Genomic DNA, 27,218 nt, shown 5'->3' with positions numbered 1-27,218 from the left:
TGTGGCTCCATGTCTTCTTGAATTGGTCAAGGCACAGAACTCTAGGGGATGTTTTTGTTCCAATTCTCCCGTGTTGCCCTGGTCCGTCTTCAAGTAGGTCAGAATAACTCGGTTCATATGCTCAGTGCTGAGCCAATCGGTATGCGATTGTCTGGACCACATGTTTGCACCCTTAGGACCAAGGATGGATTCTGCTTCCTTTCAGGCACTTTGGGGTACCCTTTACAAGAATTAGGGGTGAGTATGGATTGTCACAGCAGTCAAGAACTCAAGTCTCTCTGAGGGGCCTTCAAATCAAGGTTCATCTTCTGTTAGGGCCTCAGCGTCCCTTGGACAATGAGAAGGGTTGTCTAGAAGAGGCCCTCCCTACCCGTGTTCTTTTCCTTCTGCATGACTTTGAAGACAATCCCTAAGCTTCAGAGTCCCCAGTGAGCCATGCGATGATGAGCTAAGGGGAGGAAAGGTCTCCAGACTACACATGTAATCTAGCGAGACTGCTGTCTGGGAGGAGCCTTGTGCCTGCCGGACAGCAGGGGGCCAGTGAGAGGCCCCATGGACTCCAGGGAAATTCTATGTGCCCACACCACTCACCTTCAGCCCAGCAGGGCTGGTGTGACAAGGTGGCGGTGTCTGTGTGCTGTCGTCATTCCCCCCTCCTCTGCTCACAGCGGACACCAGCAAACTCATCTAGTTTGCTTGAGACCGTCCCAGATGTTGACATAAGCTTCTTAGTCCTATAACTAGGACAATTGACCTGGCCTGGTGATACATAACTTTAATCCCAGCACTATGGAGGCAGAGGCAGGGGGATCTCTGAGTTTGAGGCCAGCCTGGTCTGTGGAGTGAGTTCCAGGACACTCAGAGCTACACAGAGAAACCCTGTCTCGAAAAACTCAAACCAAACCAAACAAGCAAGGACAGTCTCAGGAAAGCCAGATGAATCAGTCATCCTAAGCCACAACCCCAAAGGCCTGGATTTCACAGGGCCAAGGGGATTGTTTAATGGTGTCCTCTTAAACTGTGATCCTTGTGCTGGTACCCCAAAGTCCCTGTATCAACTGCTTTCCAGGTCTGTCCGAATGAATGGTACGTGGGGGAGCCAAAGGGAGTGTCTAAGAGAAATGTGCCCCTTGCACACAGCTGAGGATCTTCACAGTGAGATTACAGATCAAGGCTCAGAAGAACGTGGGAGAGCACACAAATTCTCTTTAAACTGTGCATCCACAGCACCCCCGGGCACCGTGCCGAGGGCCTGAGAGCTTGCCTAGGCTGCAATTGCATATTCTCACCAGCAGGTGGCAGAACATGAGTGGGTTACAGGCGTGTGTCACGGGTATGTAGTCTGGGCAGGTCCTGCTGATCTCAAGGGAGCGTTTGAACTCTCTAAGTGTCCCAGCTCAGATTAGAACTGTGTTTTTTTGTTTTGTTTTGTTTTGTTTTTTTTTTTTACCTCATACGACCTGCAATGCTACAGTTCTCAGTGTGTTTTCACACCACTTTCCCTAGTTACAACAGTTTTGGGGAGCAAGGAAGACAGCAAGACTCAGCTGCTTGGGAACCCTGAGCCCAAACGCACCCAACTTTTAGGTCCTCTAGGGATCCCCGTTCCTCTGTTCTGTGCCTTTCCAACTCTGGACATCAGCAAATAGTGAGTGGGGATCTGAGAAGCTCCCCCACTTTTGACACCTGATCCCCTTTTAGCCTCATCTTTACTGTCCACTCCTGTGGTTTCTACCTTCTTGGTTAGGTCCCAGCCTCCTACAATGCCCTCTCCCTACCCCATCAACAGACCTAAACAAGTGTCCATAAATCCATGTGCTCCTCAAAGGCAGGAGGGCAGCAAGTACCCACTCGGGACGCATGCAGGAGGCATTTCCCCTCTTGCCTGAAGCCGACCCCGGCAAGCATGTCGCTGGGATTAAAGACGCACAGACACGACACAAGCAGACATGTCATCCCGCCAATCTGCAACAGCAATGGCCTTCCCTTATTAGGTGCTGACCAAGTCCACACATCTCCCGTCTTTTTCACTTGGATGCTCTCAGTCATCAGCCCAGCCCCATGGCGGGCCACGTGTGAATAGGGCAACTGTGCAGCTGAAGGGTAAGAGAAGCTGCCCAATGGGGCTGGGGTATTGGTGGGGGTGAGTCGGATCCCGAGCCACACCAAACGCTGACTTTTCTGGGCTGTGCTGGGGCCAGGTTGGGGTCTCAAGAAGACTTGAAAATGAGCTATTTCCTGTCTTCCGGAATCCCTGACACTGTGTCGGACCACAAGAGGCAAGTCTCAGGACAGGCTGGGGAGGGGGGAGCAGATCTGGGGCTGGGGGAAAGAGGAGAGGCTGACAGGAGACTCTGCGGGAACACTCACAGGAGGGACGGGAGAGAACTAGAGACAAGGCACCAGTCGACAGCCTGGAAGTGTGTGCGTGTGGGAAGCAGGCATAGGAGGAAGTTGTGGGGAACCAGAAGTATGAGCGGGCCAGGGGAGCCCTGAACGGACTGCAGCATGGTTGTGCCTCCAGCAGTGGAAACGGGCTCCCCGGGCCTGGGGTGTAAATCCCTCAGAAAACACCCCCTACCTAGTGGGTTCTGGGGGTGTTTACTCAGGAAGAGGCAGAACAAATACAAACTCAGAGGGAATGGCCTCTCTCCTTGTCCTTCCTCCATTCCCCCACCTGGACTACCAAGGCCCCAGAGGCCACTTCCTTGAGGGAAGTCTAACCCAGACACCTCACTTCTCAGACCTAGACGGAAGGAGCTGGAAGTATTAGCTTCCTAACACTCAGAAGAAGGATAAAGACTGTCCTCTCTTGGTATGGCTCTCAGTGAGACACAGCCCCTCTCTGGACCTCTGTTTCCTCATTATAAGCATGACCTTGGGGAACTGGAGAGATGACTCAGCAGTTGGGAGTGCCAACAGCTCTTCCAGAGGAGGGGGGGGGTGTTCAATTCCCAGCACCCACATGGCGGTTCACAACCCTCAGGCAGGCAGAATACCAAGGCACATAAAATAAAAATAAATAAATTTTAAGAATGACCTTGAATTGTGGTTCTAAAATGTGGGACTGGGGTTGGCTGTTTCAGATTCACTCATGGAGTTCACTAGATACACGTGTATAGCAGGCCCTACTCTCTGGGAGTAAGATCTGTTAGACTGGGCAGGGGCCCAGGCAGCAATGGTTTTAAAAGTCCCTGAGTTAGGGGCTCTGCACTCATTCACCACCCCCTCCAGTCTCAAATGCTTTGCTGGCTGCCCCAAGATGCCGTTAGGGGACGATCTACCCAAGGCTTCCCACTTCAACTTACTTGATTTAGGATGGGAGCACTGAGGGCTGTCGTCACAGTATTGCTAAGTCCTGGGCCCGATGGCAGCTTGTTCCAGGCTCCAGTATTGTGAGACCCTGGCCTCCTCCTCCCTGGGCTTATTGGAGGTGGAAGCTGAGTCTCTTTCTTGCCTGCATGATCTTACCTAACAGGTTTCTAAGTATTCAGTTTTGTGTTAGGCACTTTGATGGTATTTTTTTTCCAAGTGTGGTCTAGGGACCTAACAGTATCACATTTAATCTCTTGCAAAAGGAAAAGTAACTCGCCATTTTACAGAGAAGGGGCTTTGGGTTTGGAAACATCAAGTAGCAGATTCTCAGGGCTGTGGAGCCAGGATTTGACTCTGACCATGTTGCACTGCCTTGGCTCCTACATACAGCAATCCCCTAGGGGCTGTAGCTCCCAGACGCTGTGGACATTAATGGAAAAAACGTTTTTCTCTCTGCCTAACCAAAAAAAAAAAAAAAAAAACCAAGCCTGGACGAGGGTGCTGGGAGGAGACCTCCCTGTGGATCAGGACTGAGTGGGCGGACTGTTGCCCAGTCCCTTGGAGAGAAGTCCTGGGTTACAGGAAGTCAGGCGGAGACAGGGGATACAGGCCAAGGACATGCTGTGGGCAGACATCCCTGGACGCCTTTCCAGGCCAGGGCCAGTGTCACTGAGAACTCAGGCCCTGGAAGGAGGGGCCTGAAACTAAAGAAGCCAAACTTTCCATGAGCCACCAGCAAAAAAAAAAAAAAAGAGTGTTAAAAACAGCGCACCACAATCCTGAAAGGTGAACAACCCAGGACCCATGGTATTCCCAGGGGCCCACAGTTCTCTTAACGCTAGACGGTTGTCCCCAGAGCCACCAGAGAACTGAGTTCAGTTTGCCATTCCACTGTGCATGTCTGAGAAAGACCCGTGGTGTCCAAGGTTGGTCCTGGAGGCCTTCAACCGACAGATGTATGCCTCTGCTTGTGTTGGAGCCTCACAGAACCCCCCCCCCCACACACACACACCCTCAGCCCCACTGAGGTTCCTACTGAAGAACTGTGGCTATCCCTTTACAGGGAAAGAGTCTGAAGCTTGGAGAGGCATAGCGACTTCTTTTGATCACATGGCTCAGGCAGGCAGGGCTGAGAACAGGCCAAGCCTGTGGCTGCACAGCCAGAGTCCCCTGCCGCATCCTAGGTCCGAGGAGCATGAGATAAGAATCTCGATGGCATAGAAATAGAATATGCTGTCTCGGAACGACATGAGTGCCACAGACATAAAGGCTTGGCTGTCTGAACTCACCAGATGTGGGGCTGAGTCACATGTGGCTGGGAGTTGAAGAAAGCTCATGTAGTTGGCTAGGAGTCTGATGGCACAGGATCAGGGTGGAGGCATGGTCTAAGCAGAGGACAGCCTGGGTCGGTGTGGACACAGGCAGAGATGAATTTCCTGGGCTGGCGGAGGGCAGCAGGAGTGGGTGGGGCTACTGAGGACCTGCTAAGGTAACCAATGTGCCACCCTCCCCCTCCTCTCTGCTGGTCTTGGGACTATGGCTATCTTGTTTTTTTTTTTTGTTTTTTTTTTTTTTTTTTTTTTTCGAGACAGGGTTTCTCTGTAGCTTTTGGTTCGACTACGGCTATCTTTAACCTGACTGAAGAAGAGACATTTGGCCCATCCCATCTAGGTTGCTATCCAAAGAGAATAAACTAGACGTGGTTGCGGGGAATAGTCAGCAGCCTTTTCCGGTACCCAGGAGGACACTCGCTCTAACAAACTCTAGGGCAGAAGTGCATGGACCCAGAGCATCCTCTACCACATCCCTGCCAGGCTGACATGCTGTCTCTCCGTGCTCCCCAAGAGCACAAAGTTCAGAGACGTATGGATGCAGAGATCAGCTGAGGCTAGAAGCAGATGGCCCAGTAGGAACAGAGACTAGGCCTGGCCTTGCTCCAGCACGGTCCTGGGAGATTTTGGTAAGTGCCAAAATGTCCTCTGAGCTGCTCAGCCCTGAGTCTGCTGAGCTTAGAACCTGCACCCAAAATCCACACCACCAAGTACTCTTTGGAAGCGAGGACACACATCTACCTTCTGAGAGCAGCTAGGACACACTGCAACCAGGCTGCCTGCTGGGACATGGCATAAGTCTCAAGATCAAGACCACAATAGATATGGTTCCTGTTCTGCTTCCCACACCCATCCGCCCTCTTGTCCTGCCAATACCCAAAGAGGATCGCTTCCTTGTCCTCCCACCCATTTCAAAATTATTGCTCACCTTGCCTCCCTAACCTGGTTCTATGGACCGTTGGGGTTTTATGCAACCAGTACCTTCTAGATTCCAGGCTGGGGTCCTTCCTATTGTGGACAGAGCCAGTGTCTCCTTTGTTTACATCCTAGGCTGCAATGGAGCCCTCCAGACGGGATCTCTGGTTCCCATTTAGCTCCCCAAACTGGCTGGCATCTACCCAAGTCTGTTGTGACTCAGAGAGATCTGAAATCGGTGAAGAGCTAGGTCGGGGCAGTTGGGAGTCGGCACAAGCAAAGGGACACTGTGGCCCAACAGGAAGCACAGTCAGAAAACATGGGAATGGAAAAGGCATTCTGGGCTAGAAACTGAGCGGAGTTAACACAAGAACTTGCGAGTCCAGGGCCTGGGCTGGAGAGCAGGGCCAGGAAGGTGAAGAAATCGGGTGTACAAAGGAAAGCTGAAGTTTTGAGGTTGCAGTCACGAAACTGGGGTACCACATAACCTTCCGACCCTTCCACCTCGCACTGCAATTTGAGAAAAGTGAGGTCTCAGCTCCAAGTCCTCCAGTCTCAGGCCTTGGTCACCAGCTGCAGCCCTGACTAGGTGCCCAAGGCAAGGCCCTCAACCCCAGTGAGCAGAGTGAGTCAGCTCTCCGTGGGTGTGGCAAGAAGGCTGCAGGCCAGCCTAACCCCTCCCCCCCACCGCCGACAGAAAGTGGAGGCTGTACCTGGTGTGGAAAGGGGAGCCTGCCTGGGGAAAAAGGGGTGCCACATCAACCCTTTCCCACTTGCAGTACCAGCAAAGGGGGGCCTGGCCCTTTGTAAAGGGAAATGTATTAATACCCAACGGCAGCCACCTTCCTTTCTTCCCCATCAAAGCCTTGCAGACACCTGGGTCTGCATTAGAAAGGCTCAGGGCTCTTTCATGTGTTGAGGCCCTGCGGGAAGGGGCTGAGAACACCAGGAGATTCTTCTGCTTAGCAAACCCTAAGACCAATCCATCAGCTCCAGCTCAGACTTTAGGGGTGGTGGAGGATGCTGTCATGACCTGCTATCTTCTCCATTTTGGGTAAGTCTCTCCCCTCTGGGGCTCCATTTGTCTTTATGTAAAATGGGGAGACTGAGCATTTTTAGGTGTTGGGACGAACTGAGTCCTGGCCTTCAGCTGCTCTTCCCTGTCTAGAGCCTTCTAATTGAAGTTACTAGAAGCTATGCCTAGCCTAGAGGATCAGAGGATGGGATTTTCACCTGTTGGTCGGCCGGGTATTTAAGCCTCCATGGTGCTATTAAAGAGGGGCTTTTGTACCAGCGATTGGAGGTCCCTGTGTTGGTCTGTCTCTGCTTGTGTTTCCTCAACCTCCAGCCCCTTGCCCGAAGCTCGCGAACTAGGTTCTAGTGCACAGAGGGCAGACGGGAGGCATGGTGCACGGCATTTAGGAGCTCAGCATTAATTCACAGAAACATGACAAAGCGAACACCAGAAGTCAGGGTTGCAAGGCACAGGTGGCCAGCCTTGGGCTCCTCCTCCGTCCAGTGGGAGCTGTCACGTACTCTGTGATGCCCACTGTGCCCCCCAGTAGCAAAGAGTCAGATAAGGAAGGTGACCTCATTTGGTATTTATTGACAATCAGCCAGCAGAACACAAATGGGCTGGGGAGATGCCAGGAGAATGGTGGGCACAGGGGTCACTCACTATGCTGTATAAAAGTGCCCTGCTCTGTTGGGAAATGCAATGTCAGGACGGACGCCTGGTGGCCACGCCTGAATGCCATCTCTCGGGGACCCAGGACAGAGGCTTCCCTCATGTCAGGTGCCCTGTAGCATCAGGACATATGTCCTATGTGAACCATCTCTGAGTCTTGGGTGTCTCTGTCATTGGAAAGCACAGGGACAGGGGAGCAGGGTCCTGACTGTGGCCTGCATTCCTATTTCCATGGCTGGTGTTCCTCGGGTCTCCTGCCAGTCCATGGCATAAAGTCCACAGGGTGAAGGGTGGGCTCTGCCTACCTACTCCCACCCAAACCTCTCACCTGTCCTTCACCAGCCTCCCGTCTCTATACCTGTCCCTAATCCACACTAAACAGACCTAAAATGATACGCAGCGCCATGCAAGCCCCTCCCACCCCACCTTTCTGGCTCCCCCTCCCTGCTATTCCTCACTCCCTCTTGTAACCTGTGAGAATCGCCATCTCCAGCCATTCTTGGTCCCTGCTCTGGCAGGTTGGCCCCCTCCCGGCTCCAGGACAGCTCTGACCCATAAGCCCTCCCTCCAGTCTGTTCTGCAATCCATCACATCCGCCAGCCCCCTAGGTTCCCACCTCTTCTGGGAAACTTGGCCTTAACACAGGAACCCACAGAGATATTTTACTGCCCAATTCATTTCCTAACTCTATATTCAGGTCCTTGGAACCCTCCAGGCTTCTCACTACCTGGAACCCCAGGTCTAAAGTCGGCTTGTATGGAAATGTGTCTTGTCAAAATGTCTGAACAAAGATATCAAATATGTCCCGTTGAACTTGGGAGAAAGGGAATTAGCTGGCTGGAGGCTTGGGAACAAGTCCTCTTGGCCATGTGACCTTGGACCAGCTCTTCCCTCCCTGGCTTCAACACATCCCTCTGTAAAGTGAGGGCTGAGCTGGACCATTGCAGCTTTGAATGGACTACGGGGTGTGTGTGTGTGTCCATCTCGATAGAGGTCCCAGGAGAGGCAGAGGCCACAGAGAGGGACTTATACTGGGGACTGGCACGGATGTAGTAACCTCCATCTGTCTTTCAGAATCCCAGCAGGCATAGTTGTCCCCTGCGAGGCCCCGGCCAGCCCTCCTGTTTGGTGGTCCCCAGTGTCACATCATGGACTCTTCCTCCTCCTCTGCGATCTCACGGTCCACCTCAATGGCCGTATTCTCGAAGCTGGTGATGCCTCCATATTTGCGCATGTGCACCATCAGTGGCTTTGGTGATTGGCTCCCAGCCAGTGTGGCCACATACATTCCTGTCCGGTTCTCTTCCAGGGATGGGCCCCAGTCTATAGCAGGCCGACTGGCCTGCTGAAGCCGCTGTGGCAGAGCAATGACAACAGGCGTTGAGTGTTTCCCATGACCAGGTACCCAACAAAGACCTGCCTGTACCCAGTGGGAATCTGCTCTGCCACTTCTGGACTGGTGGCATCAAGGAACCGTCTGTAAAACTCCACACTGGGACATTGTCAGGATATAACCAATCGATGCTGGGAATAACATGGCTTCTGAGGCTATGAGACAAGACGCACACATGCCCTGACAAGCATCTAAGGGTAGACTCAGAGCCCACTTCAGCTCCCTTCTGCTGAAAGCCAAATCCAGACTTTCTGGGGGCTTTTATGGAAGAAGTGGAAGCCAGAACAGAGGCAGAGCTGAGGTGACCTCCTTGGACACTTCTCAGAGTCCAGTGTCCAAGAAGGGGGGAACTGATGAAGCCTACAATTCCTGATCCCCTTCATCCTCTTCCCGTCCTCCTGGAGGAAGAGCCCTGTACCTTGAGAAAAAGAAGGGGGCCACTGACAACTGATGAAGCTCATGGGGTGCAGATTCCAAGGGTACAGTCTGAAAGCTCTTGGTCTAGTGCCAAGGTCACTGGCACTCAGACTGTGGTGGCACTCATTGGGCTATTAGAGCCAGCTCCTCGCAAACTCGCCAATGGTGTCTTCTCTTTCTTGGAATGAAATCTGGATGCTTGCCATGATCTCTGTGCCCTGCCCTGCCTACCTTCCTGTACTGAATTGGTTTTTGCCAACTTGACACAAACCAAATAAATCCTTTCCACCTCAGCTTGCTTTTGGTCATGCTGTGGTATGCATGTTGTGTGTGTGTGTATTTAAGTTTACTTTTAAATACATATATGTGCATGTATCTGTGTGTAGGTGTGTACATGTCAGTGCAGGTGTCTGGGGAGACCAGAAGAAAGTAGCAGACCTTTTGGAGCTGGAGCTACAGACAGTTGTGAGTTACCTGATATAGGAATTGAACTCGTGTCCTCTGCAAGAGCAAGTGAGTGCTCTTAACCACTGAGCCATCTCTCCAGCCCCGAGTTGTGGTGTTTTAAGGACAACAATAGAAAACAAAGTAAGCTACTCTACAACCTTGGTTGGACCTGTCGCTCTCCTTCCATTATCTGCTCCAGTCACATGGGCCTCTTTGCTGGCCTCAAACATGCCAGCTGTCCTTCTATCATGGCTTTTGTCTCTATTGCCTGCTGCGGGAGTGTTCTCTTCCACATCACCTTGTCCATCTCTCTGACTCTGACTGCCCTAGCTAAAATAGCATCTTTTATCACTCTATTTCTGTATTCTGCTTTTCAGTTTGTTCTTTTGAGGGGTAGCGCTCAGCCAGCACTACCAAGTCCTTAATACAAGGTCCCCGAGAGCAAGGATTTAGATGTGTCTGCACACACAAAAAGAAGTCCAAGCCGTGGTTCCTTAGCATCAGCTGTGGGGCTGTCCTGTACATGGGAGGGTGCTAACCACAATCGCAGCCTATAGTCCTTTCAGGTACCCTCCACAACCACCAACAATACTCCTGGAAACTGATCAAGGAAAAACCACCCTCTATAGAAACTCCTGGTCTGGAATTGAGCATGTAGAACGCCCAAGCTCTGTGCTAGGTGTTGGCCCTTTTACTCTTTGTGGTACCTGTTTGGTTGGAAGCACCCAATAAAAGGGTCAGTCACACTCCACCCTCTCTGCTCCCACACATATCATCAGAAAGTTAAAGCTCAGAGAAGTCACTTAAGTTGCCCAAAGTCACAAAGGTGGGAAGTGATGGCACTGGGATTTGAACCTGCATAGGCACCATCCTGAACTTTTCTAATGCTCTGCTTCTCTGTTCCTTAGTCTGACTGGCTCCTTTTCTCCTCACAGCAGCCTTATTGGCAGTCATCCCTGTCTTTATAGAGAAGGACAGACTAGAGGAATCTGGAGTAGGGCCATTAGCGCTGTTGGGACTCTGGTCATGGGAGGACTCCAGACTCATAATGGCCAGGGTGCCTGGGGCTCAGAGACAGGCAGGATCCCCTTGTGGTCATACAGCATATTTGCTGGTTCACTGTGGGTTGCTATCTGTCTCTTTGGAGCCCTGTTGGCTCCTGTGCCAATTACTCTCTTTAAAATAACCATTCTGTCCTAGTACCTATAAACCCAGCCGGGATCCCGGACACAGAACAAGGGAGACAGCCTACCTTCTGGGGTCTTTCAATGTTGTTCACTGGCTCTGGTCTCCAAGTTCACATCCTGACCCTTACACTATCATCAGTGGTCTTTGGATTCATTCTTCTCTTTAATCCCAGCACCACGGCCCCATGGGATATGAGGTTCAGATCATGATCCCAGTCCCAAGTGAATCTAGACCACACGGGCCTCTGTAGGCTACAAGAATCCTGCCAGGCTCTGGAGAAGATGTCGGCACAGGTGGTTTTATAACACCGAGGGCTCAGCTGCAGGGCCGGAAGACTGTAGGTAGGCAGGAAAGGCAGACTCACCTCCCAAAGTGAGCCCTCCTCTCGAAGCACAGCCACCAGCATGCCAGCTGGGATCATGAGGCAGGAGAGCAGGCCCATCAGGATGCCTAGCAGTTCAGCCCAGGCAGGGAAGCGATAGCTGCCGTACTCCGAGGGCTGGTACTTGACGATGCTGTACACCAGCAAGGCCTGCAGAGTGGAGACTCCGGCATCACTGGTCCTCAATGGGACTCAGAGTATGGCATGGCCTGGGTCTGGGTCTGGACACCTTAAGGCCTGAGAGAGCCTAACTGGGACTTACCCATAGTTCTAAGCTGTACCAGAACCGAAGACAGTCCATCTCTGGGCCCTTTGCCAGACCTGGGCTATTGGCCAGCTTCAAAGCTGACTCAATATGAAAGTTTGTGACAGCCCAGGTAAGACATATCCTAAATCCTGAGACAGGCTCTCTCCCAGTTGCTCCCATCCTACGACGGAGACCCCCTCCCAAGGTCCTAGGAATTAGCAAAGTCCCATCCACTTGCCAGAATAGCTCAGCTCAGAAAACTAGATCCTTATGCTTACTGGTAGAGGCTCCTCAGAGCAGGGGCAAGCCAGCTGGACTAAGTGCAAAGGGACCTGCCCTTGACCTTGGGGCCCCAGCCAACCACCTTCCCTCCCACCCCTGGTTACCAGGAGTGTGGCTGGGGACAGAAACAGCCAGCAAGCCCTGAAGTAGAGGCCTGGCTTGAACCCCAGCATCATGTGAATGTCTCGGCAGAACCTCTGGATGCCTGCACAGGGGAGGAGAAGGAGTGTCCTCATGAGGGTCCCTCCAGTACCTGGGACCCCCTCCTCCACGCCTGTTTCCCTGACTGACCACTAGCACAGGGCCCACACCCTGTTCTCTCTGAGGCGTGTCAGCCTGCCTCCCCCGGCCCTTCTCACCATATACCCGGGTGACGGCGAGGCACGTGGTGATCACCACCACCATGAGTCCGAAGCTGGCGCTGTAGTCATCCAGAAGGACCAGCCAGTACATGCCCCCCTAGAACACAAAGCACAGGACTGGGCTTCCAGCCTCGGTCTCCTTCTCTGCTGCAGCCTATCTTCTTCCAGTAGGAGGCAGTGGGAAGCAGCTAGAGCACCGGATCTCCTAACAGAACCCATTTATGGATGAGGAAAAATGGGTTCAGAGAGGGAAATTCCCTTGTCTGGAGTCACTCAGCACGTGCACGGTTGAGGTTTAAAGCAGGTCAGAACTCTGGAGTAACTACTGCAGCAAGCACTGCCCTGCCCAGCTCCCCGAGCTTGTGCGCCCCTGCAAGTCACTCACATCGGTGGTGAGGATCAGCCCCATCAGGTACATGGCTACGCAGATGAGGCCTGAGAACACCGCCTTCTTGGGCCGCAGGTAGTATGGGAATTCATCAGTCACTGCAGTCACTATGGTCTCTAGAAAGGCAAACTGCAAAGGGTATTGAGGTTAGCGTTCTACCCACACACATATCGGCGTCCACTCCCATGGGTGAGGCTCACCTGGCTATCCAGGCCAAGAGTCAGAAGCATGAAGAAGAAGAGGAAGGACCAGAAAGGTGACAGGGGCAGCATAGTCATGGCCTGTGGGTAGACAACAAAGGCCAGGCCAGGGCCTGGGCCCAGGACGTGCAGGGTCAGCAGCCTGAAGGACACAGTATGCCCCACTATGCATTCAAATACACAGGTGGCTTGTGTCTGTGTGGAACTGTTCTCATTTACCACACCCAAGTCCAGAGAAAAACACTAACTGAACACTAACATTCACACCTCGTTTCCAGGAGTCAGGCTGGCACACGACAGGTGCCCAGCGCATGGGACCCTTGAATACAAATTAGCAGCCATGCACAAACACACGCAGAAACCAAATGTAGCCCCTAATTAGAACACAGGTCTGCACACACTCCTTTGTACAGAGAATCCCACTTACACTCATCCACTGACACAAGACACGCGTATTCACAGACCACTGGCACCTTAGGTTCACTTCCACACATGCACTCAACCCGGGACGTGACTTGAGTGGACAAACAAGACCCAAAAGATAAGACAGCCTCATACAGAAACTCTCTCGTCTCTAGCAGATTGTTTCATACTCTTGCACACCCATGCATCTACACACGGATGCTCCCACACACGTGCGTGCGTGTGCGTGAACACAGCTATTCCCTATTTCGCCAGTCTGTGTTGATAGCATGCCCTGTGGCCCAGTCACCAGTCACCCAACCAAACCCTCAAATGCTACCCCCACCTACCTGCTTTGGCCACTTGGTCCACCGGCACACCCAGCTCCTGAGACATGTAGCCCAGCACCGAGAAGATAGCGAAGCCAGCCAGGATACTGGTGATGGCATTGCCCAGAGTAACAATGAACGTGTCTCTGCCGGGAGAGTCCAAACCCAAGCCAGGGTGAGCCGGCCACAACCTCAACCCAAGAGAGCCTCCTGGGCAATTGTCCTCCTGAGTTTGGCCCCTGGCACTGGGAAGCTTGCAGGCACTGACCTGTAGATGTTCTGGTGGAATGTGTTGTAGGAGGCAAAGGTGAGGAGACCCCCAAAACCCACTCCCAGGGAGTAAAAGATCTGAAGAGCAGCTTCAATCCACACCTGTGCCAAGGAAAGAGGGACGGGGAAGGCAAGGAGGGCCCAGGAGAAGAGGAGGAGGGTGAGGATGAGAGAGATAGGTTCAGGAATGAGGAATATCTGGGGTCACAAATGAGGGCCAGGAGCAGATTCAGCCCCAGCACTTATGATGCGGGACGTGGGCAAGTCCTTCCCCTTTTCTGAGACTCAGTTTACCACCCAGGGTCTAGCAAACGGTCTCTAAGCCTGGCCCAGTCTTGAGGGAAGGTGTGACTAATGTAGAGTTGGCAACAGACTGGAGCTGAACACAGGCCCATGTAACCACTTTACTCCCTACCTGGAGTCAGAGGTATCTGAACTGGGACCCATCTTTACCAGTTTTTAACTGTACATCCTGGACAAGCCCTGTTACCTCTCTGCGCTCCCTCATCTGTGGTGAAGGACCTAGAATAGTGCCTGCCTTGTGGGGAGGCACAGTGAGGGTTAAACCACTATGAAAGTAGAGCAGTCTCAGGTATAGTCAACGGTCAATAGTGTCAGCTGTCTAATATGCTGTGGTCATCACTGGTACGAAGTCCCCACCTGGGCTTTGGAGCCAGACAGATCTAAATGGAGCCCCAGCTATGAGACCTTATGCCCATCACTAATTCTTTTTTTTTTTTTTTTTTTTTTTTTTTTTTTTTTAAACTTTTTTTTTTTTTACTTATTTATTTAACTTTATTATGTTTGTTGGTGTGAAGGTGTCAGATCTCATGGAACTGCATTTTCAGACAGTTGTGAGCTGCCATGTGGGTGCTGGGAATCGAACCCAGGTCCTCTGGAAGAGCAGTCAGTGCTCTTAACCGCTGAGCCATCTCTCCAGCCCCCATCACTAATTCTTATAAGCGTCTCTCTCTCTCTCTCTCTCTCTCTCTCTCTCTCTCTCTCTCTCTCTCTCTCTCTGTGTGTGTGTGTGTGTGTGTGTGTGTGTGTGTGTGACTGCTTCATGGGATTTTAAAGAATAAACGTTGATACACAAGAAGGGCTGGTAAATTGCTACTGCTGGAGGCTCCCCTTGGAGGGTTTTCACCCCTGCCCCCCTTTCCTTTCATGCTCCCCACTCACCTTTGAAGACAATAGGTGGTGGAACTGGGGTGTGAGATAGAACTGGATGCCCTTCCAGGCCCCGGGAAGGGTCACTCCTCGCACTAACAGCATGAGCAGGATGAGGTAGGGAAAGGTGGCCGTGAAATACACCACCTGGAAGAGGGCAGGTGGGAGTGGCAGAGGATTCCGTACAGCTCTGCCTGACCCAGACTTCATCCCAGACACCCACCTTTTCAACTTTTGGTGGTTCTGAACCAGGAACAGCCATCATTCTGGTCCTGCTCCATCCATCAGCAGCCCAGTGTTGCTACCCTCCTTCCAAGGACCCCCCAGTCCCGTTTCTACTACTTCCCCTGATACAGGCTAGCACCACTGGTGGTGAGTCTCCTCCTCCTGTGCCTAGCTGGTACCCCTGTAAGCTACCAGACACTCCCAACTTCTTGAACATCTAGTCGGCCACTCTCTATCTCATCTTCTGCCTTGATGGTGACCGTGGTGGCCCCTCCTGGCTAATACTTTCTACCCTATATTGTATAGTGATGTCCTCTTGCTTAGCCAAGGTCATTTATGGCCTTTGACAAACATCCTATTGCCCTTCTCTCTGCCCACCACCTGCAGTGCCTACTGATTATATCTAGTTTGTCTTCACCTGCTAACAGTAGTCCAACTTTCCCTACAAGGGATTCACTTCATGTCCAGCAGCAGGGTGGGCTCATGAACAGGCCAAGCCAAACAGATAATCCTTTCCTGCCACAAAGATCAGGTATAGGGTGGGTGGGTAAGTTGTGGTAAGCCTGCCTTACCCAATAAGGTAAGTTCTACAAGATTTGCAGACTGGAGAAGCAGGTGGAGGAAGCCAATGTGGAGGAAGGCTTCAGTGAGAGAAAGATCAGAGGAGCATAGTGTGGTAACAGCCATGGAACCCCAGACCAGCCCATGCCAAAGTTGTCTCCCACCTTGGGGGGGGGGGGCTTTCCAGTTAGTGTAACATCTATGTACAGATCACCTGCTGCTCCAAGAGGTCTGATCTATATACCCATCCCATAAGCATTCCACACACCCTCACTGAATCTGCAAATTGTCAAGCTCTGAGAAAGGACACCAACTTGAATAATCTATGGGTATTGCCCAAAGCAGGTACCCAGCCTTGAGAAGCAGGGAGGCCCAGGGTCCCTAGTAACCTCCATGCCCTCTGAGCAGAGCCCTCACCAGGTGAATTCTATCACCTTCTCAACCTTGGCCATCACCCTACCTCCTCTCCAGCCCCTGAATTTTGGCCCCCTGCCTCCCAAGCCTCACCTTGCCCGAGGACTTCACCCCTTTGAGGATACAGAGGAACACGATGACCCAGGCCAGCAGCAGGCAGAGGCAGAGGTTCCAGCGAATCTCCCCCGGTTGCCCGATGCCCTGGCTGCCCTGAATGTGCAGGACATAGCGACTGTGGGAGACAACAATCCGAGAATCCTCTGGTCACCCTGCCACACTCCATAGGTATGTGGGGGGAGTCATGTCCAGTAGCTTCCCCCCCATGTGATGCTTTGGAAATCCCTCCCATTTTTCTCAGACTGGCTGAGCCCAGCTTGCCTCTAGCTCTCCCCACCTCCTTTGGGGCACAAACAGCAGGTGTAGGCTTGATGAACCTGGTATTTGCAAATGTATACACACAGGGAAACCCTTGAGAGTGATCATGAGCAAGGGGAAGGAAGGACTAGTCACCCAGGGTCTGGGCTCTTCTAGAACATCCTGGAACAAGACCTGAGAGTCGGGAATCCTTAGTATCACCATTGCCGCCTCTGAGCAAGCTCCTGGCCCTTGTTTTTCAGCTGCGATAGGCTAATTAGCCCCAATGTCTTCCCGAAGCCAACATTCCGGGGCTCATGAGAGCTTTATCCATGTTGCCTGTTTAAACCTCCCAGGCAACCTTCATCTCACCTCTGCTCTTACACTAATCTGAGATGGTTCTAACTCCATAGGGACCAGGCTCTATGGTAAGTGTTTTACCAAATGACATAGTAGTGAATTCAATAAATGCTCATTCAAAGAACGGATACATGAGAGAGTGACTTAAATGGACAAAGGTCCTATGAAGCCGGTGTGGTTACCACCCCCACTGCGACAGTGGAAGAAACTGAGACTCTAACATGTCACTTTTGATAATAAACGTCACTCTCATTAATAAACGGGCACCTACTAACCCCTCACCCTGGAGCTAGACCACAGTTCTCATGCACTCTTCCCTGCACAGTCACCTTCTGAATTAGTCAGGGCAGTTGTCCTGTTCTAAAAGTAGCTGGCCAGGAGAGGAGCCTCCACGGGCCGGCACAGCACCCCCTCCTCCTGCCCACCCTCAGGGGCTACCCCAGTCCCACCAACCTCCAGTACTCCTCGCTGGGGCTGACAGTACTGCTGAGGTTAAGGGGCAGCACCCCATTGCCATCCCTGGGGCCTCTGTGCTCCAGGCAGCGCTCTGTGTTCCACCAGTTGCCACAGTGCTCCCAGGGCAGGTTGCTGGTGAGGGAGGCGAAGAGGTAGAAGAGGACATAGGCGATGATCATGTTGTAGTAGATGGCCACCAGGCCTACGATGAGCAACATGGCCGCACCTGCACCTGGAGCAGGGAAGGGACAGCGTCACCTCCCTGCTAGAGCCTGAGAGGAGGGCAACTTCTCCCCAAGGTTCCCGCTGGCTCGACAAAGCCAGGAATCACTGCGGCCTTACCTTTGAAGAGGGGGCTGATTTTCCAGACAGCCAGGGGTCCCAGGCTGGAGAACTGGCCCAGGGAAAGCTCAAGAAAGAAGAGGGGGATGCCGCAGATGGCCAACATGAGGAAGTAGGGAACAAGGAAGGCTCCTGCAGAGAGGAAGCAGATGGGGGTGGGAGTCAGGTGAACACCCCCCAAGGCCCCACCGCTGTCCCTTGACAGCAGCCACCTACCATCCACCTGTGGGGGATGGAACACGTCTCCCAAGAGTCACTGAGGCCGGGGGAGCTAGTGGGTATTTGCACATTCCTGTAGCAAGAGAGCCCAGGAGTGGCTGGGCACAGAACAGACACTCCAGAAGCACCTGCTGAGTGAGTGAATTCGTGAAGAGTGGATAAATGAGTTATCTTGCCAAGAGCGCCAGCTCTGCACCTCCAGAATCGGTTCCAGTGGTCCCTTCCTCATGAATGCTGCCTCAGACGAGCTGGCTGACACCTGAGATTTCATGGGCCTTGCAGTTTCCTGGGCCTGGCATCCTTCCCCTTCTCTTCGCACATAGACAGCCACCTCCTTCAGACAGCTGCCTACTACCAGCTGGCTCTGGAAGGGCTGGAGTTGCACAGCTAGCCCTCTGCCCTCCCTCCTGAAGAGATGTGGGTAAATATCCAAGTCACACCGCTCACTTCCCTTGCAATCCTGTATATGGATTCATTCAGGTGATCGTTTTTTGTTGCTTTTGTTTTTGAGACAGGGTTTCTCTGTAGCTTTGGAGCCTGTCCTGGAACTCGTTCTGTAGACCAGGCTGGCCTGCCTCTACCTCCTGAGTGCTGGGATTAAAGGCGTGCACCAATTCTGGTGATCTTCCAAGAGGTTCTGGATGGCTAAACCCTCCAGAGCAGAGTCATTCCGGAAGTGCCTATGTCTGGGCTCCCCACCCCAACTTCATGGATGAGGGCTGCTTGTCTAAGGAAAAAGTGAGATCAACATACAGAAAGGATAGGGAAGCAGGGAGTGGGGGAGGGGAGAGTCCTGGGGTTTTGGAGGCCTGTGGTGGGCTCACGATTTTGCTTGCTCTAGTGTTACCTGGGTTTCTCTTTACCAACACACACTTCTTAACAAGTTTGGGAGAGGGATTTGGAGCTATAGTAAGAGCACGTAGCCCTGGGGAAGACAGTTGGAAGGTTGAATCTGCATCATGTGACCTTGAACAAATAATTTGGCCTCTCCAGACCCCGATCACCTCAGCATTTCCAAGGTGCCTACCTAGAAGGGTTGTTCTCAGGGCATGAGACAGGCACCAAGCCCAGGATCTAGCCCTAGCCATTGTTGATGAGGCTTAGAATGTTAACCTGATGGAGAATCAAGGACAAAGGGAATTGCTTGTAAAATAGCATAGATCTTGTGTCTGCAATCTGAATGGAAAGAATTAGGAGAGGGGACACTAAAGATTCTAGAGCAGGAATGGTGGGTGGGGCAGGGCCTTGGAGGAGGTGTGGGAGGGGACAGGAGACAAGGCAAAGTGTATGAGTAGTGACTGTGGGTACTACACTTTACACTGTGAGCTAGTGGGCAGCTCCTCCTGCCCACTGAAGAGTCTGGGATGGTGATGAAAAGAGCATCCTTCCTCCTAAGTTTACTTCAAAGGTCACCGTATAGCTCCCCCAACACAAGAAGTCTTGATCTGTCACCCCAGCTACTCCCAAGAGGTCCCCAGACTCATACCGCCTCCATTGGTGTAGGCTCGGTAGGGAAACCGCCAGACATTTCCCAAGCCCACGCAGTAGCCGATACAAGACAGCAAGAAGTCCAGCTTGCCCGTCCAGTTGCCCCTGTCTGCTGCAAAGTCCACATCCAAGTCCACATCACCCTGGTCACTGGGGGTCATCAGCAGGTCTGGGGTGACAGGCTGCCAGGAAAGGGGAACAAAACAAAGAGGGAGGTAGATGAGGCCAGAGTGGAGCTGGGAACCCAAGCCAAGACCGTGGAACTGGACAGGGCTGAGTGGGAGATGCTCTATCAGTTCAGATAGTCAAGCGGTTTCACCTGGTTGCAAGAGGCTCTAGTTTGGAGATCTTGAGGGACCAGCAGGGTAGCTCAGGCCTTAGGAAACTGTCTGGCTTCATCTTGGCCAGCAGAAACAGGCCAAGAATGATCCTATTTTAATACCATGGCCAACGATGACCTTTGTGACGGTCACTGTGTGTTAGTGATCATAGCACTAAACTTTCTACTCATGTCACCTGAGCCAACTACTCACCCACACTGCATTCCGAGCACGAGGAAAGGCGAGGCTCCGGGAGGGGTCATGACCTACCTGAGGCTTTTGCCTGCTTGGCTGTTAGGAGAGCCACGTCTGGCACCCAGCACTCATGAGGCTAATGGCCTGGTGTTTACCCACTTGGAGGTTATCTCCATCAGGATACTAGGACACCCAAGGACAGGTGGACAGACTGCAAGGTGTTCAGGAAAAGAGGCTCCAGGGGTGACAGAGAGAAGAAATCAGGGTACCCTTGGTAGGGGAGGCAAAGAACTTGACTGATGTGGGCTTCCCTGAGGAAGGCATCCAAATTCTGTCTTTTGGCTCAGAGAGCCTAGCAGGGACTGTGGGTTTCGCCTGCACTCAGAAAGAAACCTCTTATGCTCTGTCTCAGAGAGTCAGAGTCCAACTGTCATTAATGGAGAAGAACATGCAGACAAGAATGAGGTCAAGTGTCCTGACTGGTTCCTTCCAGGATCTGCTGTGGTTGGCACGGCCCCCTAGGTACTCTCCCTGTGGCTGGGGCTAAGAGGCCGAGGTCAGCTCCAGACGCTTGGGATCTGGGCCCCAAAGAACGCAAGCTGGCCTGTTTGTGAGTTATTCTGGTCTGGGCATCTTGGCCCCAAAGAATGCAAGTTGGCCTGTTTGTGAGTTATTCTGGCTTTAGTACCTGAAGGAGGCTCCGAGGTACCAGAAGGACCATCTGAAATACAGAGAGCAACTCCCAGGAAGGAACGTGGGAGGGGGTCAGAAGAGGGCAGCCCACATTGCCTCTTTGCTTTTGAAACTCCCTAGTGCCCAGGAGAATGGAAATACAAAGCAGACCAATCGGTAAATATCCAGCCATGGTGTGTACCACAGGAGAAAAGCACATGCCCTCAGCTTCCTATCCTGGAAAATCCTGGGAACCAGGACACTGATTCTGGCCCCTGGCCTATGCTAATACACTGTGTGACCGTAGTCTTCTGAGCCTCAGTTTCCCCATCTAGACAATGTAGAGATTGGGGAGATCATTGTTTCCAGAAACATATCCTTTGAGGTGCTCATAGGCATTCTGTGGAAGAATTCTCCAGTCAAAAGCTGGGTTAATACAATTTAAAATGTTTATCTTCACTTGCAGGACCGGACAGCTTATTTAGTGAGCCAGGCCATTCCAAATAGGGACTAGAATGCAATGTTCCTAATTTCTGTTTAAGAAAAGGGTCTCAAGTGCTGGTACCTGTGAGTCTAGGCAGTGTCAGGGAGCCAAGGTCTTCACTAGAGGCTCACAATGACTGGGGGCCAGGTAAAAGCCTCCCCAGGGACTCAGCCAAACCACAGACTAGAGGAGTTTTCTTCCTAAAGACTTTCCACCCAAAATAGATAGTGACACAGGAGGCGTCACCCGGCACTGGCCACATGAGCATTACTGATGAAAGGGGAGCCGGGGTGTGGCTCAGTGATGATCATCTGTCCTCATATACCAGGCCTGGCTTCCATCCCTGGAAGGAGAATAGAGGTGAACGAAGTATCACACAGCTGGAGATGTCTGCTCTAGTGTCAGGCTGGACAGTGGATCCTGCGGCCGCACTGAAATTGCAGGCTTGAGGTGACTCAGTGACAGCGGTGTGACCATGGCAGCAAGTGTGTTTGTGGTTAGGCAACAGTGTCAGGGACAGCCTGGCATAATTGTGGGTGGCGGTGACAGACAAAATGAAAAAGGTGCTTTAAAACTAAGATCCGTAGATGCTGGAGTGGCAGTTTTCCGCTGTGGCCTAGGACAGGCTGTGGTGAGGGTGACAGCAACTCCCAGGCTTAGCTGAGCTCCTCCCTCCCCACCCTCCCCTGCTCTCCGGCTGCCTCTCTAGGTGTGAGAATCAGCCTTTGGGGACCCTCAGGCTTGTACAGGCAGCCTAAGAGCGAGGCGGTGTCAGCCAGCTACCCTTGTCACTAGGGTCCAAGGTAGGCCTGTCACCCACAGACACCCTGCCCCTTTCAGGCGGGCTGGCAGGAGGTCCCAGTAACGAGGCTCTTCTGATCCCCTCAGAGATGCTGCCCTTTCCACACTCACAGAGCAGTCCGATCCGTTTCCATGGCGACGAGAGTTCTAAGAGCAGAAGGCTGCCAACTGGTCCCCCACCTCCTCCAATCAGAAGGAAGCTTTCTCCTATTCTAGGGCCAGGGGATAGGGGGTCCCCCAAAGCTGAGCCAATCAGGAACCTACATGACACCCTAGCCTCACCATCAGGTGAATTCCAGGAGGCTTTGGGGATGGTCCAGGAGCTGCAGACAGCAGCCAAGTAAATGGGGCAGGGCCAGAACCTACCTGGCTGGCTTTTCTTTTCCACCTGGTTGGGAGCTCCCGCTTCCCACTCTGAATCATTCAGGAAAACACTTCTGAGCATGCACCTGCACCCCCCTCCCCTTTTAGGAACCAACAGATATGGGTCCCCACTCCCAGACATCAGGAGAAGGGGGCTAGGAGAGGGAGTACTGCCAAGCCTGCGGGGGGGATCCTCTACCATCTTGTAGAGACAAAAAGCATTGGGGAATCCCCCACTTCACTGCAGAAAACAGAGCTTCAGAAAGGAAAGGGAGGGGCCCAAGGTCAAATGGCAAGTCAAGGGCAGAGCTCTCCTAAGACCAGATCCCCACCCCAGCCCAGCCAGCTGCTACTCTGCTGACCCTTGGCATTGCTCACAAATGCCCTCTTCTCTCTGAGTCATGGGGGGCGGGGGCGTCAGCTCTGTTCTGCTTGTTCTAGGTAGCTTCTACTTCCAGGTAAGTCGTGAAGCACTTCCTTCTATGCCTCAGCTGCCCCATCTATAAAATGGGCTAGTGGAGTCTAGTGCGTGGCTCAAGGAGAAGAGGCTGGAGAAGCTCCTGTGGAGCACCCAGCAAGAGCTTTCTACCGCGTGCTATCACGTGTGGCTGTGACAGAGAGGGGAAGAGGTTCTAGTGGGAAGGAAGAGCAAAGAAGAGAAAGAAAACCCTCGGGGGAATGGGGACAAGACCCAATATGATCCAAGAGACCATAAACGGCTTTAAGAAGTGACTCCTGTCAGCCAATAGAAAAGACCCAACTATCCCAGCGTTTCCAGGCCTGGGAGCATAAGGACAGAAATCGTGAATGAAGGCGTGTGTGTGTGTGTGTGTGTGTGTGTGTGTGTGTGTGTTGTGATAACAGCAGCCAGCCCCGGTGAAGTCTTTTCCATTGTAGTGGCCCCTTCCTGTTTATAGCATCTCCACATCTCACACAACCCAGTGGGTGAGGGGTTGTTTTCTCCACACGGGAGATGACTGGCTGGAGAATGAACCTGACCAGTTACCACCTAGTGGCAGCTTCCGAAGCAGTACTCAGTTCTCTTACCCGGTCTAGGGCTGACTCTTTAAAGCTAGTCGCCGGAAAACTTACCTCAGTAGTCCCTCTCCCCCACAAACAACCGGGAGGTCCAGCATGGAAGGTAGAGAGATGGAGGTCTGCCTGATATCTCTACCGGTACCCTACCTCCTATTTTTAGGTACCCAGATCCCACCCTTGCCTCCCTTCAGTCCCGATCACGGACTGCCTGGGGTCTCCTCAGGGGAGAAGTCGGCTCAGCAGGAAAGGGAAGGCTGCAGTGAAAACGGACAAGGGATACAGCAGAGGGACCCGGCCCAAGTCCTTAGGACTGAAGTGAGTGTGCTGGAGGCGGACAGAGACCCTTGGGTCTATACAGCGTATCCAGGAGAGGTCAGGGCGTGATACTACCTCAGAAGAGCTCTGTAGCGCTTAACGCCCCCACCTTGTCAGACCCTGGTAGAACAGATGGTGAACTGGAAGAGGGGGCGGTATCTGACCCCAGTCATCCATCCGAGCCCCCTGGGGCTGCAGACACCTGTTTGCAGATGGAGCACAGTGAATCTGGACCCTAGCTCTACACCGCGACCCACCAGTGGAGATCGTGACCCCGCCCCTCCCCGTAATCCATCTTGGGAGGAGGTTCTCTAGTCTTGCGGGGTGGGGTGGGGGGGACATCTCTTTGGCCCGTCGATCCTCCCAGCCTCAGGCAGGTGCGCTCCGCCCTCGTGCCCTACCTTGCGGAGGTGAGCTCCCTGGAGCTTCTTCATCCTGGAGAACTGGCGCTGGTGCTTGCTGGAGAGCAGAGAGCCAGCGAGGCGGGCGGAGCGCTGGTCCTATCGCTGCGCCTTTGCCCCCCGCGGCTCCCGAGCACCGGCTGAGGAGGGCGCAGGCGCTGCCGTGAGGCCGCTGCGGGCGTGGGGCGCTGCGAACGCCCTGACTCTCTGTCTCTCTGTCTCTGCTCAGCGCCCTACGCCGGGAAGACACCCAGACAGATCTGATGACGGACATACGGCGGCGGGGGGATGCGCGCGCCCCCGCACGCAGAGATGCGGATTGGAGCGGCCAGAGCGGGTGGGGAGGGGGGGTGCGTGACAGAAACCATCGGCAGCAGCTATGGTCTCCTGCGTGACCTTGGGCAAGTGACTGCCTTCTCTGGGTTTCCCTTTCATTAGATGGGCGGGCAGAGAGGCAGGCAGAGTGCTCCTGAACACTAATATTCATGTATGGAGTTCTAGCACACTACATCTTCATTGCTGAAGACCTTAAGTTTCTTACCTTACACTTTACTGGGCCGTAAGGAACTCAGGGAGGCCAAACAAAACAACCAGCATGGAGCTGCCACACAGTAGGCACTCAAGTAAAGCTGCTTGTTACTAACTGACTGTTGTTTCCAGTAGTCTATCAGTACTTCTCCAGTACCTTAAAATGATCCTGGCCTCATCTCGTTTTCTCAACCTAGAGAGGCCCGTGTTAGTCCTTCGATTTCACAGGTGAGGAAATTAAAGAACAGGTAAGGCCACACAGTTAGTGTGTGACATCAACAACAGAGTCAGGCTTCATAGACTTCCCGTAGAAATAGTGCCCCAGCACTACTCCTCTTCATGGGATGAAAGCGCATCCCATGGGAGGCTCAGGGGGAGGAAAAGGACAGGTAGGTCTCACTGTGCTGTGGTGGCTTGTGATGTAATGATAAACCAAGTTCCTGTCTACCAGCACTATGGCCCCAGAGCCACGTGTTTTATCTGTGACTAGGGCCATCAGCCAGCAGGTATCTGGCTGAGCTCTCTGAGCGCCTGGGCATCTTGTGAGCCTTCTGCTAGGATGGGGAAATAAGAGCTGGGGTATCTGAGAGATCAGAGCACTAGGAGAAACCAGACATGGCAAATCCCTGGCCGCTAAAGGTGCCCCCTTCAGACATTTGCCATTAACATGTTTGCCAGTTCCAGCAGGAGATGACAGGATAGGTCTGCTCTGACCTCTGGGGTTTGAGAAGAGGAGAAAGCTCCAGAGATCCTGAGCTGGGTAGAGGGCCCACCTCGCTTTCCCAACATCTGAGCTATTCCTACCAGAGTCTAACCAGTCAAGGCTTCCCTGACTTAGGAGGAAGGAGCTTCCCCTAGCTGCTTCTGCCCCTAGGAACCTCAGGAGGCCAAGATGGGCAGAGGGCATTTCCTGAGCCCTGCTGTATTATGATGGGCGCTCATGTCTAGTATTCAATTATTAATTCTACCCAACAGCCCCAGAAAGCAGGTATGTGTAGAACAAATTTTATACATGAGGAAACTTGCTCAGAGGAATGATGTCATATGCCCAAGACCTCAGAGAATCTCTGGGCTTTGGAATAAGCCTGGAGTGCCTATGGTCCTGTCTGGGGAGGACCAGAGGCCTGGGGCTCAGGAAGGAGGCTCTTGCAGGTTCTCCCTCCTACTATTCTCCCTTTGCCACTGGAAACTGCCAGGCCTTTGGAAGGTCCAGAGGACTTCGGGACAGGGCTGGGGTGAGGCCATTGACTTTGGATCCCAGAATACTGGCCTCTTTCTGGCCCCTGCATAGGAGCATGTGGTTGGAAGTCGGAGGCCAGACTGAAACTTAGCCTTCCTTGAGCAAGTATGATGACCACTGAGCTTTGGCGATAGTCACTGAGGGCATGGGGTGCAGGGGGCTGCGCCCATACTCTCCAGGTGGGGAAACTGAAACTCATAGAGGACAGTACTGGCAAAAATCACTTGGGGGGGGGGCTGCAGAGCCACACCTGGAATATCAAATGTGAGCCCACGCAGGCAACACTTCCTGATCACCTCTCTGCCACCGTCTCCCTGTCACCAGCCTTGGGTGGGGAAAAAAAGCAAAATACTAAGGTTTTCTGGCAGATGCTGCCCACATCAGTCATTCTACCCCGTGAAGTTCCAACTTTGCAATTATGCAATAAGCAAGGGTTCAGTGACCAGACATACTTGACTATTCCCTGTCACCCATCCTGAGGGACTAGGATGCTAACACCCCTTAAATGCTCTTCCCCTGCCCTCTTATCCTTGCCCCTCCCTTTCCTTCTCCAGGCACATCTCCTGGTCTCACCACAAGCCAGAAGTGAAATGGAGATGCGTGCTGATTTAAGGAAAGTGTTAGATGGAAATGTACTTCCTTTATTATATAGGGAGATATTTTTAAGTGCATATAAATAAACATTTTTAATTTGCTTAAACGTTCGAATTTTGTCACCGTAGAGCATGTGTTTTGCTACGAGAGGAGTGGGGACTGTGAAAACCGAGGCTCCAGACTGCCAGTCCATCTGGTGCAGAGAGGAGGATGCCCTTCTAGAACAGCCCGGCTGACCAGCTGGATGGGATTGCCCTCTAGGGTCGCTCTGGTGGGCTGCCCGTCTGTTTCCCCATCGCAGGCCAGGGAGTTTTTCTCAGATAGAAGACCTTTTCCAAGTTTCTGCTGCCATGCACGCATAACCCCTCAGGTGTTGGAGCCCGCCTCTTCCAAAGCTTCCAACCTGGAGTCTCTAGAGCATTCCTGGGGCCTCATAGCCCCTGCCATACTTGTGGCAATTGATAGTGACTTAGTGCTTCTACAGGACTAGGGTTCTCAGTGTGGAGCTAGGGTTCTATGGATCCAAGGAAACTATATGCAAAACAGTGCTGCTGTGCTCTGTTTTCATTTGCTAGAGCTCAGGCTAGAGAGATGGTTTAGCAGTTAAGAGCACTGGCTGCTCTTCCAGAGGACCCGGGTTCAATTCCCAGTATCCATATGGCAGCTCAAAACTGTCTCATTTGCTAGTGCCTTAGAGGACCAGCCTAAGCCAGCTCTTCTATTGGATTCTATATCCCCAGCAGCAGCTCAGGCCTGTCACTTAGCAGAAAGGCATGTATAGCTCCCCTGTACAAAATAGCACCTGCTGTCCCCAGAGGATAGCTGGGACACCTCTATCTCTGGGGTGGTTGCAGGGTCTGATGCAACCTGAGGAGGTTTCTTTCCTTAGTCACTGCTACACCCCTCAACCTCTCCTGGAACTTATGTTTCTTCTGGCCAGGGTGTCAGGTTCTCCAGGCTGATCTTGAACTTACTATGTAGCCAAGGATGACCTTGAATTCTTTATCTTCCTGCCTCCACCATTCAGGTGCTGGGATTACAGGCATGTGCCACCAGACCCACAGTCCTGGAGGTTGAACCCAGGGCTTCATGCACCTCTACCACCTAAGCTATATCCCCAGCC

The 27,218-nt window shown here is 52.7% G+C and overlaps 1 protein-coding gene across 1 annotated transcript; it reads right to left on the bottom strand.

Annotated features, from left to right (window-relative positions):
* Positions 1 to 7,151: 7,151 nt before the first annotated feature.
* LOC121445249 (sodium-dependent proline transporter) lies at positions 7,152 to 23,981 on the bottom strand. The gene is made up of 14 exons (XM_041647292.1): positions 23,734 to 23,981; positions 19,143 to 19,326; positions 17,438 to 17,569; positions 17,093 to 17,327; positions 16,019 to 16,157; positions 14,738 to 14,872; positions 13,554 to 13,657; positions 13,307 to 13,431; positions 12,555 to 12,667; positions 12,352 to 12,483; positions 11,964 to 12,063; positions 11,709 to 11,809; positions 11,058 to 11,225; positions 7,152 to 8,602 (listed from the first exon to the last, which is right to left on the bottom strand). The coding sequence occupies exons 1-14, from the start codon at positions 23,764 to 23,766 to the stop codon at positions 8,390 to 8,392; spliced, it is 1,914 nt and encodes a 637-aa protein (XP_041503226.1). The 5' UTR covers positions 23,767 to 23,981; the 3' UTR covers positions 7,152 to 8,389.
* Between the last annotated feature and the right edge of the window lie 3,237 nt (positions 23,982 to 27,218).

Source organism: Microtus oregoni, unplaced genomic scaffold (assembly GCF_018167655.1).
Source record: "Microtus oregoni isolate MIOR12 unplaced genomic scaffold, Mior012 000168F_ref0000490, whole genome shotgun sequence".
Taxonomy (NCBI): domain Eukaryota; kingdom Metazoa; phylum Chordata; class Mammalia; order Rodentia; family Cricetidae; genus Microtus; species Microtus oregoni.
Note: the sequence above shows the minus strand (reverse complement) of the source record. Positions and strands in the feature narration are given on the sequence as shown.

Excerpts from the sequence above, each read along its gene's own strand:
- LOC121445249 (XM_041647292.1), bottom strand. The coding sequence starts at position 23,766 with ATGAAGAAGCTCCAGGGAGCTCACCTCCGCAAG. Across the intron at positions 17,328-17,437 it reads AATCAGCCCCCTCTTCAAAG|GTGCAGGTGCGGCCATGTTG; the intron begins GTAAGGCCGCAG and ends TCCCTGCTCCAG. Across the intron at positions 12,064-12,351 it reads GGCTGATCCTCACCACCGAT|GGGGGCATGTACTGGCTGGT; the intron begins GTGAGTGACTTG and ends TTTGTGTTCTAG.